Genomic DNA, 21,718 nt, shown 5'->3' on the forward strand with positions numbered 1-21,718 from the left:
CATCAATCTGTTATTTTACAACTACTTTTGTAATAACATTCAGTCAATACCGTTAGCTTTGTGATTGGCTGTTATTGCTATAAATTGTTAAGCTGTATAGTTTTTTCAATCATCAGAAATATTTCACTTGTAACTTTGAGAGAAAATCTGTAACTAAGAGAAAGGAGATTTGTACTCAAGAATGAAACAAGTTCAAACAAAATAGGTCATTTGCGTCAGTTTCCAACTGCCACAATTGAGTTTTTGCGTCAGTTTTATATGTGACTTGGAATCCCATGACGCAAACTAAGCTGGCATTCGTGTCAGTGGGGCACTGCCATAAAATCTCAGGTTTGTGACAGTGCCCCACTGACGCAAAGGCTATATAAAAAAATGCTATGAACCGCGATCCCGTGTACCCAGCCACCCTATGTGACCCCATCCCCCTATACATAGTCCCCAGCCAGCCACCTCTCAACCTCGACGACCCCAGCCACCCCCCACGACCCCCGTGACCCCAGCCATCCCCATGACCCCTGCGAACCCAGTCAGAGAAAAAAATCAAGAGGAGAGTTTTTGGGTTTTCAAACAATAATCTTCAAAATAAAAAATCTATACAAAAAATTTTTAAAAAAAAACTCACCAAAATGGGTTGAGAAATTTGGAGGCGCTGCTGGTTGGGAGAAAACCTAAGTTTTCAAATTTGGGAGAATTAGGGGCTCGAGGACGATGGCTGGGATTTATAACTGGGCACACCGTTTGCGTCAGTTGCCCACTGACGCTAACGGTGTGTTTGCGTTAGTGGGACACTGACGCAAACGATTAAGCAAAACGCGCATTTTGCTTAACTGTTTGCATCAGTGCCTCACTGACGCAAACATGCCGTTAGCGTCAGTGGGCAACTGACGCAAATGGTGCGTTAACAGCGTTAGTTGGCCACCGACACAAACTTCGCCAATTAACAGCGTCAGTGTTATCACTGACGCAAATGCCCCTGCATTTGTGGCAGTGCTCAACTGCCATAAATGTTGATTCTTGGTCAACGGCGTCAGTCAACTGCGTTGACTGACGCACTTGACTGACACAAAATGGGTATTTTGGTGTGGTGTGGCTGCTCGTGGATGTAAATTAGAGTTTCACTAACTCTAATTCGAACCACGTAAATCTTGCAGTTTTTTTTATTTGTTTACTGTTTTGATTACTTGTGTTTTCTAATTGTATTTATAACTGTGTTCTTCGGATCTTAGAAGTTGTGTATGTGTTGTAGTGAGTTCTATTCTTGGCTCTACAAATTGGTGCAGTGAGCGTGGAACGATTCCATGTCTTCAGCCAAGTACGAAGTTGAAAAGTTCACTCATCAAATCTATTTTGGGTTATGGCGAATGAAGAAGAGAACTCTTTTGGTTCAGCAAGGACTCAAAGATGCTTTGAAGGGAGAGGCTAGTCTTGATAAGAAAATGGAGGAAAAAGATAAGAAAGTGCTATTGGACAAGGTTCATAGTGTAATTATCTTGAGTTTAGGAGATGAATTACTTAGACAAATCTTCAAGGATAAGACAACTGCAGGAGTTTGGGCTAAACTCGAAGGTCTATACATGACAAAATCACTGGAAAATCATTTGTATCTCAAACAAGCTTTATACTCTTTTAAGATGAAAGAAGATAAGTCTATAGAAGAACAATTAGATGTGTTTAACAAGTTGATTTTTGATTTGGAATATATTGATGTTACTATTGATGATGAAGATCAAGCTTTATTGTTGTTATGTTCTTTACCTAAGTCTCGTGCTCATTTTAAAGAAACCTTACTATTTGGAAGAGAATCTCTGTCTCTTGATGAAGTGCAGGCAACTTAATTCAAAATAATTAAATGAGAGGAAAGAACCGAAGGCATCAACAAATGGAGAAGGACTAACAGTAAGAGGAAGAACATCAAGAAAAGAGAACAAGCATGACAGAAAATGTTCTAAGTCTAACTCAAGATTCAGTGATCAGAGAAACAATGATCAGAGAAATGGCAGTCAAAGAAATGGAGGGAATATACCAAATATAAGATGCTATCATCGTCACAAGAAAGGCCATACACGTCGGGTGTGCCTTGAAAGATAGAAGAACAATTACAATGATTCTGGAAATGCTGCAATTTTTCAAGATGGATATGAATCGGCAGAAGCTCTAATGGTTTCACGTGAAAGTCTAGAAAAAGAGTGGATAATGGACTCTGGGTGCCCATTTCATATGACACCAAATAGATCTTGGGTTGAAGAATTTTGTGAAAAAAAAGGATGGTCATTTCTTCTTGGAAATAATAAACCTTGCAAGATTGCAGGAATTGGATCTATAAGGTTTAGATTTCATGATGGAGTGGAGAGACTTCTTCAAGATGTCAGATATGTTCCTGAGTTATGTAGTGTCCCAGAATTTTACTTAGCTAGATAGTAGTAGTAGTAGCTTAGTATTTTAGTTTTGATAGTTATTGGTTCAAGTCGAGATTTAGTTGGAAACTCGTAGAGCTAGTTATGGATTTTATAAGTTTAGCCTATAGTTTGGAAATATTAAATTTATCATAAGATTTGATTAATGAAGGTAGTCCTAAGAATATTATTTATTATAACCTAAGGTTTAGATAGAAAAATTAAGAACGTGACACTTGTCACATGCATGTTTATTAAGGATTTAAGCATTTTGATGAATAAATTAATAAATGATAGATCTAGAAGGTCTAGAACCTTCCAGCAACTGTTAGGATCACGTTTTACTTAGTCAAAGTTATTTTTAACAAACTTCAAGAAGTGTGCTGAAAATGTGCAAAAATGTGTTTAAAATATCAGCGTATGCCGATATATCGCAGCTCTAGGGGACGATATGTCGCCTAAGGTTGATACGGAAAACAATCACACAAACGAAACCACAAAGGCTCAGGACATAAGGGCAGGAAATATATCGACCCTTGATGGAATTTTTGAATTTTCATAGAATCCTGAACTAGAATCAACCCTTAACAACTTTGACTTTTTCCTGAACATTTTTGCCCGAGTTCTGGGCATTTGTTGAGCGAAAAATGTATTTTTAATCATTTATTTATTCATTCTAAAAGGAGTTAGTTTCACTCCTTGGAATCTATAAATAGGACTCTTTACTCAGCCATTTTCATCATCTTTCAAGCATAGTTCAGAGCCTCCAAGTTGCTAAGTTCATTTTAGAGAGAAACACTAGGGTTTTGGGGCTAAAGCTTTCAAATCTAAAGCTTTTCTAAACACTTGGGAAGTAAGCTTTTGTGTGATTTCAGTGTTTGAGGTATAGATCGAAGCTCTAAGCTATCTAAGGTACCGTTAATCTTCAGGTTTAGTTCATTATAGTTCCTCTTATTCTTTTCATTTTCTTCAAATCCTAACTCGTTATAATGACTTTTGGTTAGGTATTCAATTTCTGTGAAACTTAAGGTTTTTGGTAAGTCTTTATTCCAATGGTTTAGATCTTCTATTCATCTTCTTTTCTCCAGAGGACTTATGGTTTCTTTATGTTTGGTTTTAGGAGTTTCCAATCTTGCTCTTGTCTCCAACATTCCGGTTTTTTGTAGGAAAATTAGGTAGTTTAGTTTATGATCTAGTTTATGTTTTGTATGACCTAAAATTTCAGGTACAATAAAGGGGTAAGTGTGTTTGGACCTAAGGTGTCCAATGATGTATGCGAACTTATGTCCGGTAGGCTAGGTTGCCAAAATTTTATGACGGACCTAAGTTGATGTCCGGTATATGACAGACTTATGTCCGGGGCTTAATTGTGACCCCTGTATAAGCACTTATCTTTTTATTATATATGACTTGTTATTATGAACTATGACCTATAATTACGATTAGGACTTATGACTTAGGCTATGATATGACCTAGGGTTTTTTGATGTTATATGATTAGTATAAATAAGTTTCGTTATGACACTTGGGAAATTTATGATATGTTTGATTAAATGATTATTTAACTAACTCTTGTTTGTATTTTCCTTACTGGGCTTAGAAGCTCACCCCTTATGATGTTATTATTTTAGGCAATTAAAAAAGGTCGGTGGCGAGTGGGACCTAGGAGCTTCGTGATGTACTCGTGGGGACCATATAGTCGAGAAAGATCAAGCAGGCCAATTTATTTTTATTAAAGAATGTTTTCTTTTAAAGTTTTATTTAAATGTTGCTCATTTTAATATGTTAAAGACAATTATTTTATTTTTGTAAAACCATGGATCCATATATTTATTATTTTTAAGTTTTCATTCAATAAAAGAGAAATGTTTATGATTATGATCCAACGTTGTGTTCTCGATAATTTATGAGAAATTAGGGCGTTACAAGTTAAAGAGGAATTTAATTTCTCTTGGTGAGCTAGATCAGAAAGGGTATTTGTTCAAGGGGGAAAAAGGGATTTTTAAGGTGATATAAGGCTCCATGGTTGTCATGAAAGGAATTAAGAAAAATGGTTCGTACTCATTAGAAGGTGATATTATGGTCGAGTCTGTTGCTACTGTTTTAGAGAAAATCTTGACAAAATCAGAGTTATGGCATATGAGATTGGGTCATGTCAATGAGAAAGGTTTGATTGAATTAGGAAAACATGAGTTGCTATGTGGTGACAAAGTGGAAAGGCTTCAGTTTTGTGAACACTGTGTATATGGAAAAGCTTGTAGGGTTAAATTTACTACTGGTCAGAGAAGAACTAGAGCTACTCTTGATTATGTTCATTCTGACCTTTGGGGGCCTTCAAGAGCACCCTCGCGTTTTGGTGCTAGGTTTTTATGTCAATAGTAGATGACTACTCAAGGAAACTTTGGATTTTCATTTTGAAATCTAAAGATGAAGCGTTTGAAAATTTCAAGAATTGGAAAGTACTAATTGAAAATCAGTCTGAGAGGAAGATTAAAATATTTCAAATTGATAATGGGCTTGAATTTGTGTTGATTACTTCATTGAAAACTGCAAAGAGAATGGAATAGCTCGACATAGAACAACAGCTGGTACCCTTCAACATAATGGTTTGGCATAATGATTCAATAGGACTATCCTTGAACGAGTAAGATGCATAATTTTGAGTGCTGGTCTTCCAAAAGTGTTTTGGGCAGAGGCAGCAATGACAACATGTTTCCTTAAAAATAGATGTCCTTTAACAACTTTAAACATGAAAACACCAGAAGAAATTTGGTCTGACCATCCACCAAACTTAGAAAGACTTGAAGTATTCAGCTTTGTGGCTTATGCTTATATCAGGCAAGACAAATTAGAGCCAAGACCTCTAAAATGCATGTTTCTAGGCTATCTAGAAGGAATTAAAGCCTATAAACTGTGGTGTTTGGAACTAGGGCATTGAAAGTGTATAATAAGCCGAGATGTTGTCTTCAATGAATCTAGAATAGCATATAAGAACAAGACTGGTATAAAGAATGTGTGCAGTAGGCAGAAAGAAATGCATGATATAGAGAAATATGTGTTTGAGGTGGAGTCAAGTCATATATCTGAAAAGGATCAAGTTGGCAGTTTGCTTCTTGAGGGAGAAGACCAAGCTAAAGTGCAACAAACATAAGAAGATGTTGATAAGGAAGATTATATGGTAACCCGTGGCATAGCTAAAAGACAGGTGAAACCCCCTGAAAGATTTGGTTATGCAAATTTAATGACATTTTCTCTTATTACAGCAAGTGAAATTTTAGAAGATGAACCTAAAAGTTTCAAAGCTGCAATGACATGTAAAGATAAGCGAAAATGGCTTGAAGCCATGAAGGAAGATTTGAAGTCCTTATATGATAACAACACTTGGATATTGATCAAAAGACCTACAGGTTCAAAGGTGGTAAGTTGTAAATGGATTTTCAAGAGGAAGGAGGGTATTCCTAGTGTGGTACAAGGCATATTTAAAGCTAGATTAGTTGCTCGTGGGTTCACCCAAAGAGAAGGCACCGATTTTAATGATGTGTTTTCACCAATTGTGAAGCATAGATCTATTAGAATTCTATTGGCTATGGTAGCTAAGCTTGATTTAGAACTCGAGCAACTAGATGTTAAAACAACTTTCTTATACGGGGAGCTTGAGGAAACTATTTTTAAGAAGCAACCTGAGGGATTTGAAGTTAAGGGAAAGGAAGACTATGTTTGTAAGCTCAATAAGTCCCTACATGTCTTGAAACAATATCCTAGACAGTGGAATAAGAGATTTGACGACTTCATGACTCGAATCAAGTTCACAAGAAGTAAGTTTGACAACTGTGTTTATTTTAAATTTGTCTTTGAAAATATATTTGTGATATTACTCTTATATGTTGATGATATCTTGCTAACAAGTAACTGTTAGAGAGAAGTTGAAAGGGTAAAGGTTGAACTGAAAAGGGAATTTGAGATGAAAGATCTGGGTGCTGCAAAATGAATTTTGGGTATAGAAACTATAAGGGACAGAGGTAAAAGGCTGCTGTATCTTTCTCAAGAGTTATATCTAAAGAAGTTACTTGACAGGTTTGGAATGGCAACATCAAAACCAGTGACCACTCCTATTTCTCAACAATTCAAGTTGAGCAAGTATCAAAGCCCCAAGAGTGATGAAGAACAAGCCTATATGGATAACATTCCTTATGCAAATGCAGTCGACTCACTAATGTATGCCATGATATGTACTAGTCCTATTGCATATAGTGAGTTTAGTAAGTTGATTTATGCCAAATCCAGGTAAAGCTCACTGACAGACCTTAAAATGGATTCTAAGATATATTAGAGGATCCCTTGATAGATCTTTGGTTTATGATGGAGCTGGAAATGAATATAGAACAATTGCTATAGAAGGTTTTGTTGATTTAGATTATGTACGTTGTCTAGATACAAGAAAGTCTCTTACATGGTATGTTTTTTCTGCTTATGTATTGCTATTAACTGGAAAGTCAGTTTGCAAAAGGTTGTGGTATTATCCACTACAGAGGCTGAATATATAGCCTTAACAAAAGTTGTAAAAGAAGTCATATGGTTGTAAGGTATTGCTCAAGAATTGAATATGCAAGACAGAGTGATCATAGTACACTGTGATAGCCAAAGTGCCATCCATTTGTCCAAAAACCAAGTGTATCATGAAATGACAAAGCATGTGGACATTAAACTGCATTTTGTTAGAGAAATGATAGCTCAAGGGACAGTTAGAATTGAAAAGATATCAACTGATCATAATCCCTCTGATATGATTACAAAGGTACTTCCAAGCAGTAAGTTTTTCCACTGCTTGGATCTGATTCAGCTGAAAGGAAGCTAAGCCCTTCGGGGCCTTATGAGCAGCCACTAATATGGGATTGTTATTGTACCAAGGTGGAGAATTGTTAGTTATTTGGTCCAGTCATCAATATGTTATTTTACAACTACTTTTGCAATAACATTCAGTCAATATCGTTAGCTTTGTGATTGGCTGTTATTGCTATAAATTGTTAAGTTGTATAGTTTTTTCAATCATCAGAAATATTTCACTTGTAACTTTAAGAGAAAATTTGTAATTGAGAGAAGAGAGATTTGTTTTCTAATTGTATTTGGACTCAAGAAAGAAATAAGTTGTAATAAAAGTAGATGCCCGTGGATGTAAATTAGAGTTTCACTGACTCTAATTCGAACCACGTAAATCTTGGAGTTGTTTTTTGATTTGTTTACTCTTTTGATTACTTGTGTTTTCTAATTGTATTTGTGATTGTGTTCTTTGGATCTTGGAAGTTGTATGTGTGTTGTAGTGAGTTCTGCCCTTGGCTCTACACTATTGATGTTATATTAATATTAAACATTACTTGTTTGTTTGTAATATTACTAATGTTAATTATATGTTTTAGGATAGATCATAGGGCAATACATATGTTAGATCACTTTGTTTTTTTTTTTACACAAGTTTCTTTTGTTTGACATGGATTCTTTTTCAACATGCCTTAGAGGAGATTGTATTTTTTTAGGGTTAGAAGAAATTGTATTAGATACATAGAGAGGATAACTAATTATAATCTAGTCTCACTTTTTTTTTCATTAGTTCTAATGATACATTTTTGGTATATTTTTATTATTTTCATTTATATTTTTATGTTTTTGACATTCTTTAGGTTTTTTTTTTTTTTTTTTGATTTTTGGTAATTTTTTGATTTATTTTGAGTATTAGTATATTTGTGTTATTTTGTATGTTTTCGAAAATGTTTTTGGTTGAGTTTTTATATATACTTTTTAGTTTAATTTAAGTATATTTTTATATATACTTTGATATATATTGGGCATATTTTTAGCTTTTAGTTTTTTTTTATAATTTTGATATGCTTTTGGTTTTTTTTGGTTGATTCTGACTATTTCCTAATTTTGGATAATATTTATAGTTTTTTTTTTTTGGGTTGTGTAGGCTTGATGACCAAGACAAAAAAAAAACCAACTCCATTAATCATCCCAGGTCACAATCAAACTCGCAAGTTGCGAAGTCGGTTACTTGTTCAATTATTTTATTTATTTTTAAAAATAAAATCTGTAGATTTCTGGTGCCTTGGACTGGGAAGGAAGCTCTGGAATCTGGAAGCCCTTCGGTTGGTTTTTCAAAAGAGAATTGAAGTTGAACCCATTAACCCAATCCAACCATGGGCTCCATTCGAGTTGCTGATTCTCTAGCCATGGCTACCGCTCACCTCGCCACCAGACCTTCTTCTGCTTTCCCTCCTCCCTCTTTCACTTGCCGTCTCCCATATCCCTTTCTATCTCGTCCCGCTCCCCGACTTCTTCCCTCGCTCTCCAGCGGCGCGGCTTCCAATTTCGTCTTCGGGCTCCGTAGGTCCTCTGTCGTCGCTGCTAACTGTACCTTGACAGCCAATTCTGTACCGGTACTTCATTCTAACCCTCTTTGGTGTTTGATGTTTTTACTAATTTTGTCGCAGATTTTACTAGTCTGTAATGGAGTTTTCTTTCGAGTTTGAGGTTTGAAGGCGGTTTAAATGTGTATGTGAGTAAATTTATTTTGATGGGCTAGTGTTGTTTTGTCGAAATGAGTGGGTGTAGTAGGAGCTTGGGAATGTGTTAGTTTTGGAGTGTTTTCAATGTAGAGTAGTTTACAGAGGTGTTAGAACCAAGAAGGGTAGCGGTCAGGTATGTGGTTTGGAAGTAAGATGTTCCATTCCCTCCCTGTTACCTTTATAGGCATTGTTATAGTTTACAGAGGTGTTAGAACCAACAAAGGGTAGCTCAAACGGTCATGTATGTGGATTGCTCCCACAAGGCCTGGGATAGCTCGAATGGTGTGGCATGTAATTAGCTCCCACAAGAGGCAGCTCGAATGGTGTGGCATGTGATTAACTCCCACAAGATCTGAGGTTCGAGTCTCTCCTGAATACCTACATAGCAATTGCTATAATTTTTTGGTCCCAAATATTGTAAGGTTAGGCAGGAGAGCCTAGTTTTAAAAAATAAATGGATGTGGTTTGCTCGTCTGAGGTTCAAGTCCCTTCTAGACACTTAAATAATTTTTTCTATAGTTTATGGTCTCGGGTGGGTAGTTAAAAAAAGAGAAAAAAGAAAAAAGAGAGAGGTGTTATTTAGATGGTTTCTTTAACTACTGTGAACCAAAGAGTCAATTTTGGTGATGGTATATCTTAGGTTTGTGTAGATATGCGGGAAGGGAGGGAGAGGAGGAGAAGGAGGGTTAATACTCTTCTCTTAATTGTGTTTGGTATTCAGTGAGAAGATTTTATTTGTACTATGAACATTAAACGCACTTGGAAGAGTGAAAAATTGGCTTAAAATGAAAATTTGTGATACATTGCCTAATTTTCTCACAAAACCTTGTTCACCAAGCGACAACGGTACCCGATATCTATCTATTAATACTCAGATTCCTTTCTTTTTTACATCTCCCACCTATGAAGCACACTCTTAATCAGCTTTAGCTTCGAAATAGTAACTTTCACCGTGAGTTGTGGTTTGCCCTTTACCTTCTTTGGCATTTGATTCCATTTTCTTGACTTATAAATATATGTTGTGTAGGCAAAAAGTGGAGTTTATACAGTCGGTGATTTTATGACAAAAAAAGATGATTTGCATGTGGTGAAACCTACAACCACTGTAGATGAAGGTATTTTCCATAATTAACTTTCTGTCAGTCCATGTTTCTCTACTTGCAATTTTCTTTTTCTTTTTTTACTCTTCTTATACATATTTATGTGTGGTGTTGTTGTACAGCACTAGAAACTCTTGTGGAGAACAGAATCACTGGTTTTCCTGTGATTGATGAGGATTGGAAATTGGTAATTTACCCATCTTTATGAGGTCTTATCTTAGTACATATATCAGTGGATCCAAAGTAGTGTGTTCATGTATCATTTATTATTGGTTCTTAACTTTCTTTAGATTCCAGTTCCAGATTCACAATTCATTTTTCATTTGCAATATTGGAACACATACATTTAATTTGACTTTTGATCAATCAATCGATCTAATCTAAAATTGGAAGAATGGGGTACTTATGTTGGCCCTAAGTCCTTGTTTATGCATAAGTGCTTAAGTTCGAAACTATGATGAAATGTCAGATCATTTTCTTACTATTGTGCTACTAACGTTGAAGTTAGTAGGTTATAAAGGACTAAATACTGGATGCTCTCCAAGTATTATTTTTTGAAGTTACTAAATTTGTGTGTTAATTGGGTATACTTGTTTTGTGTGGAAATAATTTTGAAGGCTCTTTGTTGGTGCAGGTTGGTGTTGTTTCAGATTATGACTTGCTAGCACTGGACTCTATCTTCGGTAATTGAGTACACAAAACTATTGTTTGCTATATATTTGGGGCTTGTATAAAAAAAATTATTATGGATTTTTAGTATTAGGCAAATTAAAACTTAATGAGGCTGGAAAGTTTTTGTATGCTTTAAGTCATCTCTTGCATAATTCACAATTTCCTAATTTTCAAAATAGGTGGTGGACGACAGGACACTGGCATGTTTCCTGAAGTAGACAGCACTTGGAAAGTAAGTGAAAGATGTTTTTCTTAAAGTTAATAATTTAATACAGCCATTCATTGTCAAAATTATTTTCAAATATTCTAAGACGGATTTCATTTAAATTATGGTGTTTTGAGTGAGCTAGGTTTAGAGTTAATTAAAAATTTTAGTTTATCCACTCTATATTTACTGTGCTTTTCGGTAAATATCGTTTTAAGTGGGCATCAAATTTAACTTGTCTCACAAAGTGCTATTGTTGAAAATTTTACCGCAGACTTTTAACGAGGTGCAGAACTTGCTGAGTAAAACCAACGGCAAGGTGGTTGGTGATGTGATGACCCCAGCTCCTCTTGTTGTTCGCGAGACCACTAATCTTGAAGATGCTGCAAGGTTTTTTTTTCATGCTAACTCTATCTCTTCTAAGTTCAAATTACCCTTTAGACAGAAACTAAACATCATTTTTTCCACATCACATAAAATGTCAGATTACTACTCGAGACCAAATACCGCCGACTTCCTGTAGTAGATGCTGATGGGAATCTGGTAAGAGATGCAATCTTTTTCCTTCAATTTTCAATCTTTCCCACCATGTTTTTCAATTTTCGACTGGTCTTTTGACTAGAGATTTTTTTTACTCTGCTAAGGTTGGGATTATTACAAGAGGAAACGTAGTAAGAGCTGCCCTTCAAATGAAACATGCCATTGAAAAAGAATAATAGACATGGAGAGATTGTTAGTAGAGATTCCAAGTAAGAAGCTTTTCAAAGTGCATTCTAGAAGAGGTTGGCTGCTTTATTATGTGTACAATTTTGGTCTATGTCTGTATAAAAACGTCAGCAACATTTTTCTCAACATTAATGATACGACTGTTGAATTCCAAGTTAAATGGACCCATGCTTGTCAACCCCCACCGCCCTTTGAAGGGAAAGAAAGAAAGAAAGGAATGAAAAACTATGAATTATATCGTATGGGCCTGCTGCGATTTTTTTTTATTACTAAACAATGACTTAGCTAAACTGTAATGTCATGCTACTATATATACTTTTATAGTATCCCAATTGCTCATAAAAATGTATCTCAGTAGCTGAATTAGGTATGATAGTCAACAGTGTTGAGCAGAGGAAGAGTTGCATTGCATGTGGTGTGTAGTTATTAGTTAACACTGTATCTGCATATATAAATCAGTTTTAATACTGAGTGGTTGAACAGAAGGAACAGGAGTTGCTCAACCAAGAGCAAGTACTGGTTTGTTGAGCTATAAGGTTGACAAAGATGGCTGAAAGGGTAGAAAGTTGACTATGTAAAATTGATAAACAAATGTTTATTATTAAACAAATAGCATAAGCTTTCATTAAATTTGGTATGAAATGATTGTCCAATTGAAAGAAAATATATTTATTTTGGTAAGTCTTTTAACTCGAGGTTATCCCTTAGCAAGGGTAAAGTAAAACGGTTTAAATGAGAAACATATTCCTTTTCCTAGAACATCTACATCATTGAGATTTGGGAAGTTGTTTGTCAATATAAATATATATATATCTCTTATTACATAGAAAAGCATGAAATGTTCCGGTAATTGAGGACCAAATACTTGTCCTATACTGGAAAGTTAGCATGGGATTGGGAGTTGTTAACCAAAACATGGATTACAGCTCAAACCAGAATCAAAATTCTCTAGGCCTCTTTAAACAAACAAACTAGTTAGTATAGTATAGCTAGCTCATCCTGATATTATTATTGTCTTTGTAGTGGGAGTAACTGAAGACTTTGAAAGGCATTGTTATTTTGATTTTTGACCCCCTTTGCAAAAAAAAATTGAACCCCAATCCCCAAGGGAGACATAAACCAATCGAGTGGTAACAATCATCATGATGATGGGTGCACCACCTGCAATCTTTCTTTTTTTTTTTCTTAGCTCATTTGCCCCCACCACAACAACAAGCCCAGCCCCAAATTCACAATCACCTACAGTATGAGAACCAGAAAATACCTAACTCTCAAAAATCTTATCCTCTTTATATTAGTTATATTAACTTAGCTTTAGTGGTTAGCCTGGTTCTTTGTACCAAAATGCCATATTGTAGGCCCTATTTTTTTTCTTCTTTTGTTCCTACTATCCCTTCTTCCAATTCAAAATTACTTAGTGTTCAATTGGCTCCTAAAACTAACCCTGTTTTATTGGGTTTTTTAAAGAAAAGAAAACTCAAACAGAAAATAGAAAGCCCCATTAAACCAAAATTTTAAAACTAAAAAAGAAAGGTGGAAAATATACTTAATTCTGCTGAAGCTAATTTACATTCTTATCACTTTTTACAAAGGCCAAAATTTCTTGGTCGACATACAAAAAAAACTAAAAACTAAAAAATTAAAAAAGAAAAACTAGAAGAAAGTAAAGAAAGAAAGAAAGCAGAGGGAGTGGAAAACTACAAGTTCAATTAATGAAAGTAAAGAAGGCGTCATCATTTCTTCAGCCGTCAAAACATAACCTCATTCGGCGCACGTTAGCAAACCAAAAAAGGCTGCTCCTTTTTTTTTCCTTCTCTTTAGCCTAATCCGAGTTCCTATCCCACTCCAACTCACCGTCCGAGTTCTCCGGTTCGGGCATCTTATTCAAGTCGACCCCGTTCAAGAACCCGGTGCTAGGTTTCAGCTCCTCGGCGGCGCCTTCGCCTGAATCCGACTGGCTATGATGGTGATTGTGAAGATGGTGGTGATTGTGAAGATGATGGTGATGGTGGTGGCGTATAGCGGCTTGGTGCGCGTCGACCCTGGCACCGACCTCCGTTGCCATCTTTCTAATTGAAGCCGCCGACATGTCGGCGGCGCAGCCGCATCCACCGCCTTCCTGAGCTAGATCAGGAAAATTAAGCCGAGCAGAGGGTCCTCTCAGGTAAAACACAGCCGTATCGTAAGCTCGAGCCGCCGCCACGGCAGTGGAGTAAGAACCGAGCCAAATCCTCGAACGCTTGTTGGGTTCTCTAATCTCGGCGACCCACTTGCCCCACTTCCGCATCCTTATCCCCTTGTACTGCCTCTCTCCGCCACCACCAACACCACCACCCCCACCGCCTCCACCACCAGCTCTTTTCCGTGTCGTTTCTCTCGGTGGCGGTCCAGCTGTCTCCATCTCCGCCTCCACTGCAAGACTCCCCCTTTAATACTTTCTTCTCTCTTGTTTCTCTGGTTAATATTTCTTGATTCTGAGACCGACCCAGTTCGAATTTGGGTCTAAGAAATAGTGGGTAGTGGTTGAATCTTCATAAGAATGTAAAATCTAAACCAGTAGAAGACACGCGAGAACCAGAACCAGAGCCAGGTTAGAGAAGAGAAAAAGAGAAAGTTCGGTTTTTAGGGGAAAAAAAACCAAACAAAACTGAAAAAGAATAGGGAGAAGAAGAAGAAGAGGAGGAGGCCTCTCATGCTACTTGGCCACTATGCTTGTCATCTGGGTTAGCCTCCACGTTGATTATTTCTTCCAACCCACTTTTATTTTTAAAAAATGAAATAAAAATAATAACAATCAGAAAATCCAAATTCACCGACACAATCTCACAAAAAAAAAAAATATATAATTATATGAAAAAAATATATATTGGGTTTCCTTATTGGTAATGGTTATTGAGGACTTCGTCCGAGGAACACAGGTTGTAAAACTTAATAGATATCTGTATATATATATATATAAATATATATTATGAGGTCTCTGTTTTGCCCAAGTGAAAAATGAATTCGATTTATTTATTTATTAAAACAACAATATTAATTTTTGTTTATTTATTTATTAATTACTGAGTGGTGGTGGTGGGGTAATGGGTGGTGTCTTATGTGGGCAGGTGAGGTGGAATTCAAAGGTTGAGAAAAAAGAAATGTCAATTTTCACGGTAAGCAATTATTTTTTTTTTAAAAAAAATCTTTGGATTATTATTATTTTTTTTTTTTGAGTTTTATTTAATTTTTGTGAAATAATTTTTGTTTTAATTTGTTAGAGAGAGGTGGCAAAGGGTAGGTCGGTGGTCGGTGGATAGATACCGTTAGGAATTGACTTTCCCTCTACGCAATAACGATTTGAGTGGATGGGCATTTTTGTCCTTTTTGTAACAATGTTATTTTGGTTTCAATTAGGGGTAATATGGGCATTTTCTCATTGTAATCGGCCCAATTAATAATATTGATAATGAAATCTTATTTTTATTTTTTTCAGGGGGCGGCTTAATATATTTATAATGTCAACATCCTCCTTAGCTTAGCATCTATTTATAAAGAAAATATTAATTATTATTTTTCTTCACTTTTTTTTTTTACTTTTGAGATTTACCAGGTTGAATAGTGATTGGTTCTGTTGGTTGTGGAATAAATCTTTTTACTGTAAAAAGTCATATCAATATTAGGACAAACGTGAATTTATAGTAACATTTTGGGAATTGCATATTTAAAAGAAGAGGACTCTTAAAAGAATCTCTTTTTTTTTTCTTTCTCTTTTTTCTTTTTCTGGTAATTAAAAAATATTATTATATTTTGGTGAAATGAACACATATTTTTTCCATTTATGATTTTGTTTAAAGCTTTTTTTTATAATTAAAATGATTTATATATAAATAGGAATATTTATATACATGCCTCTCCCATGCCATCATATATTCTCAATTAAGTAATTTACAAACTAAGTTACTCATGTTCAATTTTAAAATAAATGCTAGGTGCAAACAATGTGTGTAATGTATATTTATTTAGTTTTAAAGTTGTAAGCAATCTCTATAATTTTAATAAAAATGGGTTCATTATTTAAAAAAACATATATAAATAATAAAATGAATTATAGTTGTATAGTATATATAAATATTTATATCAATAATTTTTACATATATTACATTTAAACACAACGTTGACATAAACATATATTTACATAACTACATGACAGATATATAAAATACAATCATATTTAAAAAGAAATTAATAATAAAAATAAAATAAGAATAGAAAAAATTATAGTCTAAATAGTAGTATACATGGATCAATTATTTTTAGTTTATAATGTATCTCACAATGTCATTTGGTGAATTTGATGAAGAAAAAAAGCTACAATCACTTGATAAAAAATAAACTATCACATAAATTTATAAGATAAAAAAATGATATGTATGTATTTATTATTTTTAAATAAATATGATTTAATTATTTAAATTATCATAAAATATCTTTAAAATATCATATTTTAATTTTTTTAAAGTTTATGTTTGTTCTAGTTTTTGAATTATGTAGTAATAACAAAAGATTATATATTATGGTGGTGTTTGGTAATATTTTTGTTTTTTAATTTTTTAAACACAAAAATAAAAATAAAAATTTGTTTTGTTATTTGATTTTAAAAAAAAATAAAAATGTGTTTGGTAACCAATTTTGTTTTTTATTTTTGAAAACAAAAATCAAAAAATGCATTTGGAAACTTTTTTTTGTTCAAAAAAAATAAAAGAGACATCATGGGAGAGGAAGAAGAGAGAGAGCATAGATCGTGAAGAGTAATGTGGTGACAAAATTCTGTTTAATTTTTTTTTTTTTTGAGAAATTTGTTTTAAAAAAATTTAGAAGTAAGAAATTTCTGTTTTCAAATTTTAATTAAATTTTTAAAAAATAAAAAGTAAAAATCGGTTACCGAACACAATTTTTAATTTTATTTTCAAATTTTTTATTAAATAAATAAAAAATTGATTTTTTAATAGTTACTGTACATGGTCTATATGTTTAATATAATATTAAGTTTAAGTTGAATTATATTTTATTTAAGTTATAAAATATATGATTTTATTATTTTTTAATAATTATCATTGTAAAATATCTCAAAAATATCTTATTTTATTTAAGTTTAAGTCAAGTTTATAATCTACAGTTAAATATAAAAATATTATGTTAAATATAAGAATATTTCGTTAAAGTTAATAAAAAATAAATAAAAATAGTTAAAACAAATTTTTTTTCATTATTTACACATTTTTTATATATAGAAGAGATTTTGAATAACTGAATCGTTAATTTAAATTCAAATTCAAATATTAAATTCTAGAATCAAGTAATGGACTAACATTACTCATAAATAAATAATTGTTTATCAATGATTAGAGGAGGTTATATTCTTAGACTTTGTCTTTACAATTCTTATTTATCTATCTGCATCATTTCATGGATTAATTTCTAACATCAATAACTTCTAGCTAATCATGTCTTATAACTAAAATCTACTAGAGCGCGACCAAAATATCTTATGAATGAGTTAATACTCATTGATTAAGTTAATATCTACTTATAAATACTTGCATTGTCTAACTGTTATTTCTTTATATAATAATTAAATTGAATTTTAAAAATATTTAATTAATTATAACAATTTAGTGTCTGAAATTAATAATAATATATCTTTTCCCGATATGCAACAATTAAAAACTCTAAATAAATATATATTATACATAAATTATTTGAATCATGTGTAAAATTATCTCTACACTATTATTTTGATATCTAAAATAAAGATAAAATCTATCCATATATATATATATATCAAGTTTGGTCTTGTAAGATATAATACACATTTTTATTAAGGGTGTGTCTATTGGTACACATTTTTTTTCTCCCCTCTCCCTTTTATAATTAATGGGTAATTAATTAGCCATTTACAAACATAATCATGGGAAAATTCACATAAATATCCTCAAACAATTATAATTATAAACCCTAATTCTTAACACATACCATCTCAACATATTAGGTATAAACATAAAAAAATATATTAGATTAACAATTTAAAAAATTAAAACTCTAAAAAAAGATAATGAATGAACAAAATATAGATATGAATATAGATATGGAGATGCTAAAGATTTTAATTCTAATGATTTTTTTTTGTATCATATGTATGAATTTCTTTATTGTATTTTATTCTTAAAATTGTATATGATAATAACAAGTCACTCAAGATTAACATCATTAAAAATGCTAAATAAAAACATAAAGGGGAAAAAATGGCATTAAGCCATGAAAATGAGATGTAAAAGACATAACATTGATCAAGATATGAAGTCGTTGATCATCATGGGTATTTTATGTTAGTGACAATGATTTAAGTTTCAGTTTTGTTTAGGAGATAGTGTTGTTTTAATAATATTTGTATTATTTAGTAATAATAATATAAAGGAGTGTGGGAAGAAAGTTTATGGATAATATTGTACTTGTTAAAAATTTAAGAGGGGTGTGAAAATAAATTCTTTTATTTTTAAATTTTAAGAGAGATTTAATTGGAAAATGTGTGAGGAGAAAAAAAAATGTGTGACGATAGTCAGACCCTTTTCTTAATTCTATTTGTACTTATCCCTAAGGGAGTGTTTGGTATGAGATTTGAGTTTGTGGGAGTAGAGTTAGAAAGTGTTTAGATTAAGGGAATGTGAAACTCAAGTGTTTAAAGAAATTAAGATTATTCTTAATGATGTGTTTGGTATGAGGTAAAGTAAATGTGTGAATGAGAATCTAAATTCCTTCTTATGTTTGGTTCAAATTTTAAGAGGGTAAAGTTAATAATGTCTGTGAACCCCACATGTATTTTAAAAGTAAAGTGAACCATTTTGTATACAAAAGTTTAATATTACTTTTATCCCAAGTCTTTTTACAGTTTACAAACATCCTAAATGATAAATAACACAAATCTCTAAACCATTAAAAATAAATTTAACAAACATGAATTAAATTTAACATTCCCCTTCCTATTCCTATTTCTATTCCCATTCCCATAAAACTAAACTCCCATACTAAACACCCTTAAAAAATAATCAGAAACAATGTGTTATATTCCCGCCTAGTGGAAAAAAAATAAAAATATATAAGATTAAATTTAGGCCGTAGATATTATTATTATTATATCATATAGAAATATCTTACAAAAAGGACTTTAACTAAGGGCTTTTTTAGAAAAAAAAAAAAAAAAAAACCGACAGACAAACCCATCCCATACGCATTGATTAAAAAAAGTAAATAAATAAATAAATAATAATAATAATAGATAATGATGAACGTACTTGATCCTTTGTTGTGGTTCGAACAAATTGCACGTCTATAACACAACCCACCCAATTATAAGCAGACAACTGAACTGTATGATTGACCCTTTTTATATATATCCAATTATTATTATTATTATAATACAGGAACCGACTTTGTAATTCTATACATTATAGATTATATATATGTATATAATACTGATCATGGATTGCGTTCTCAATTTGCCTTTCATAAGTTGGAATTAAATTAATAAGTATAATTAACATAAACTAATCATTAATATGTACATGAAAACTAATCCACATGTAAAAAAAAAAAAAAAATTATAATGACGCAAGTTTGGGGTTTGGTGAAGTATTTTTAGTGTTCTTTTAGGTTTCTTCTTCTTCTTCTATTAATTAATTCTTACAAAACTTATTCAATAAAGAGAGCCATTTTTTTTCCAAGTCGTAGACTAACATACAAAACTCTATTAAATATTAGGTTCAATTCTATAAATGTATATGCATATAAAAGGCAAGTAAACCCCAGTATATGTACATATGCATGTATCAAAAATTGTCAACCTGAGAAAATCCACATTTCAAAGTTGGAAAAAAAAGGATTAGTGCATATGTAGAAATATATTTTGGGGTAAATAATAAATATCGAAGTTTTCTGGTCTTGGTCACTTGTTTATGTTGGTAGTTGAATGGTAGTGATGGGTTTATAACCAATCATTAAAAAAAGAAGAAGTTATTTTCACAAAGTCTTCGTACGGTTTGTGCATGCACATGTAGAAAACTCTAAGAAGAATAAGAAAATGGTGTAAATATCTATAAAGGTACAATCAATTATTGTAAACAAAGAAGACTGTTCACCATGGTTAGGAAGTTGCTCCTTAATCCGAACTAATATAACGTGTTTACTTATGAGATTAGGAAATGAGAATAAATTATATAGGTCCCACATAAATTTGGAATTAAGGAATGAAAATAATGAGCCCTCAATTTCCTTTAATGACAATTGTGTCCTTATTTTAAAATTGAAAACTGGAATTTTATTTAAGAGTATTTTTATAACTTGTAATTTATTTATTATAATTTCAAAGTAAAGTAATGAGAATAATGTTGAAATTGTTTTTGATTGCTGTTAATAAGGCAAACGTCAATAATCCAATTAAAAATGAATCTCATTATAAGTCATCTGAATTTCGTGCAAATAAATGCACCATATATGTCAAATATTAATTACTATTTAGTTCGTGTTGAACTCATCATCAGAGTAACATTGTAACTTAACCAAAAAAAATAAATAAAAAAAAGATTATATTAAAGAAAAAAAGGACTACTATCTTGACTTTCTTAGTAATAATTAGTTCCCCAAAGGAGACTCCTATCCTATCATATAGTAATGTAATGTTAAGTACTAATTACCTAACTTCACTTGCTAATCAAACTAACCAAGTAGTGATTTAGATAAGAAAGAGAGGGGAGCAATTTACTATTACAATAGGATTTAGATTACGGCGCCAAATCACTGTTCATAGTTTGGTATTTAGTACTTTATTTTAATTTAGCGTTTCATAATAATTTAACGTTACTTTCAATGCATTTTATTTATTTTTTATTTTTTCCTACTTTCATAGTTGTCAATATATAATGTGAGTGAGGTTGTGAACTGGACGGCAGAATAAACCAATGTAAAAACACCCAATGAATGAGGCTTTGGAAAACTTTCCTTAAATCACAATGCCAGGATGACAAATTTATAAAAAAAATAAAATAAAAAAAAAACTGAGCTGGTTATTAGGGTTTAGAGTCTAGACCCTATGAGTAGAAATCTAGAGCAACGTTGACTTTTTCTTTGTGTTGTATTTACATTCACAATGAGTCCAAAGCGATGGAAAAATTATATATATATATTTTAAATTAAAAAAACAAATAAAAATTGAAGCACATATAGCTTTGCTTGATTCATGATGACCAACCGATTTAGATTTCAATAGCTTTGTTGTATTTTAAGATATCAAACAAAGCCATATCTATGGAAAAATAATGTCGACGTCACTCTCATATTTCTTTTCTTTGTCTCTTGCTTTGATATCAGTACTATTAACTATATGGGAATTTGTATGGAAATGAATATTTATTAGGATTTTGCGTTTTTCTAACTTTGGAATATGATCATATGAAAACAAAATGTAAACTGACATTAAAAAAAAAGGACAATAATATAATAATAATAATACGTGTATATAAAATATCCATTTTACACATTCTGAAATAACATATTTTTGTAACTAATCATATTCATTTAAAGTTTATTAAACACGAAATAATGTTAGTTATATAGAAGCTATTAAAATAATTAGTGCTGCCGTCCAACAATAAATCTTTGAGATGAAAGTCTAAAGTTTAGGTGGAGATATTGAAATGCTATAATTTGTCATTTTGGTCTATATGATATGGTGAATGGTTGATTTTTCATCTCTAAAGACCAGATTAGATTAGCCATTTCAGGTAAGTGATTATTTCATTGGGTCAAATACAAATAAAGGGTAGGGATTTAGAAATATCATTTAGAAGTGTAGAGTCAACTAAAAAGCAAAAAATTCCAATTACAGGGTTTGTCAAGATCAATAAGTCAAAATCGACACTTCCCCATTCATTAAGGGGTGATTATGTAGTCCTTCACTTGGTGTTGAGGTGTGGGATCACTCACATAAGACAAAATACTTTTTACTATAGCTTTAGGTTGTTTTCCACT

General features: G+C 32.3%; 2 protein-coding genes across 2 annotated transcripts; one reads left to right on the forward strand and one right to left on the reverse strand.

The window, feature by feature from the left end:
* Positions 1-8,364: 8,364 nt before the first annotated feature.
* LOC133809475 (CBS domain-containing protein CBSX1, chloroplastic-like) lies at positions 8,365-11,898 on the forward strand. Its single transcript, XM_062245953.1, has 8 exons — positions 8,365-8,824; positions 9,981-10,068; positions 10,176-10,240; positions 10,688-10,736; positions 10,905-10,957; positions 11,205-11,320; positions 11,416-11,473; positions 11,575-11,898. The coding sequence occupies exons 1-8, from the start codon at positions 8,585-8,587 to the stop codon at positions 11,644-11,646; spliced, it is 741 nt and encodes a 246-aa protein (XP_062101937.1). The 5' UTR covers positions 8,365-8,584; the 3' UTR covers positions 11,647-11,898.
* Positions 11,899-13,177: 1,279 nt separating this feature from the next.
* On the reverse strand, positions 13,178-14,527 carry LOC133809491 (ethylene-responsive transcription factor RAP2-10-like). The gene has a single exon (XM_062245954.1). The coding sequence runs from the start codon at positions 14,055-14,057 to the stop codon at positions 13,479-13,481; it is 579 nt and encodes a 192-aa protein (XP_062101938.1). The 5' UTR covers positions 14,058-14,527; the 3' UTR covers positions 13,178-13,478.
* Positions 14,528-21,718: the final 7,191 nt, after the last annotated feature.

This window comes from Humulus lupulus, chromosome 1 (genome assembly GCF_963169125.1).
Source record: "Humulus lupulus chromosome 1, drHumLupu1.1, whole genome shotgun sequence".
Classification (NCBI taxonomy): Eukaryota; Viridiplantae; Streptophyta; class Magnoliopsida; order Rosales; family Cannabaceae; genus Humulus; species Humulus lupulus.

What these genes read in the sequence shown, in the direction of transcription:
- LOC133809475 (XM_062245953.1), top strand. Translation starts at nt 8,585, where the DNA reads ATGGGCTCCATTCGAGTTGCTGATTCTCTAGCCATGGCTACCGCTCAC. An exon ending in TGACAGCCAATTCTGTACCG is followed by an intron (nt 8,825 to 9,980) that starts GTACTTCATTCT and finishes TATGTTGTGTAG; the next exon opens with GCAAAAAGTGGAGTTTATAC. An exon ending in AAGTAGACAGCACTTGGAAA is followed by an intron (nt 10,958 to 11,204) that starts GTAAGTGAAAGA and finishes ATTTTACCGCAG; the next exon opens with ACTTTTAACGAGGTGCAGAA.
- LOC133809491 (XM_062245954.1), bottom strand. Translation starts at nt 14,057, where the DNA reads ATGGAGACAGCTGGACCGCCACCGAGAGAAACGACACGGAAAAGAGCT.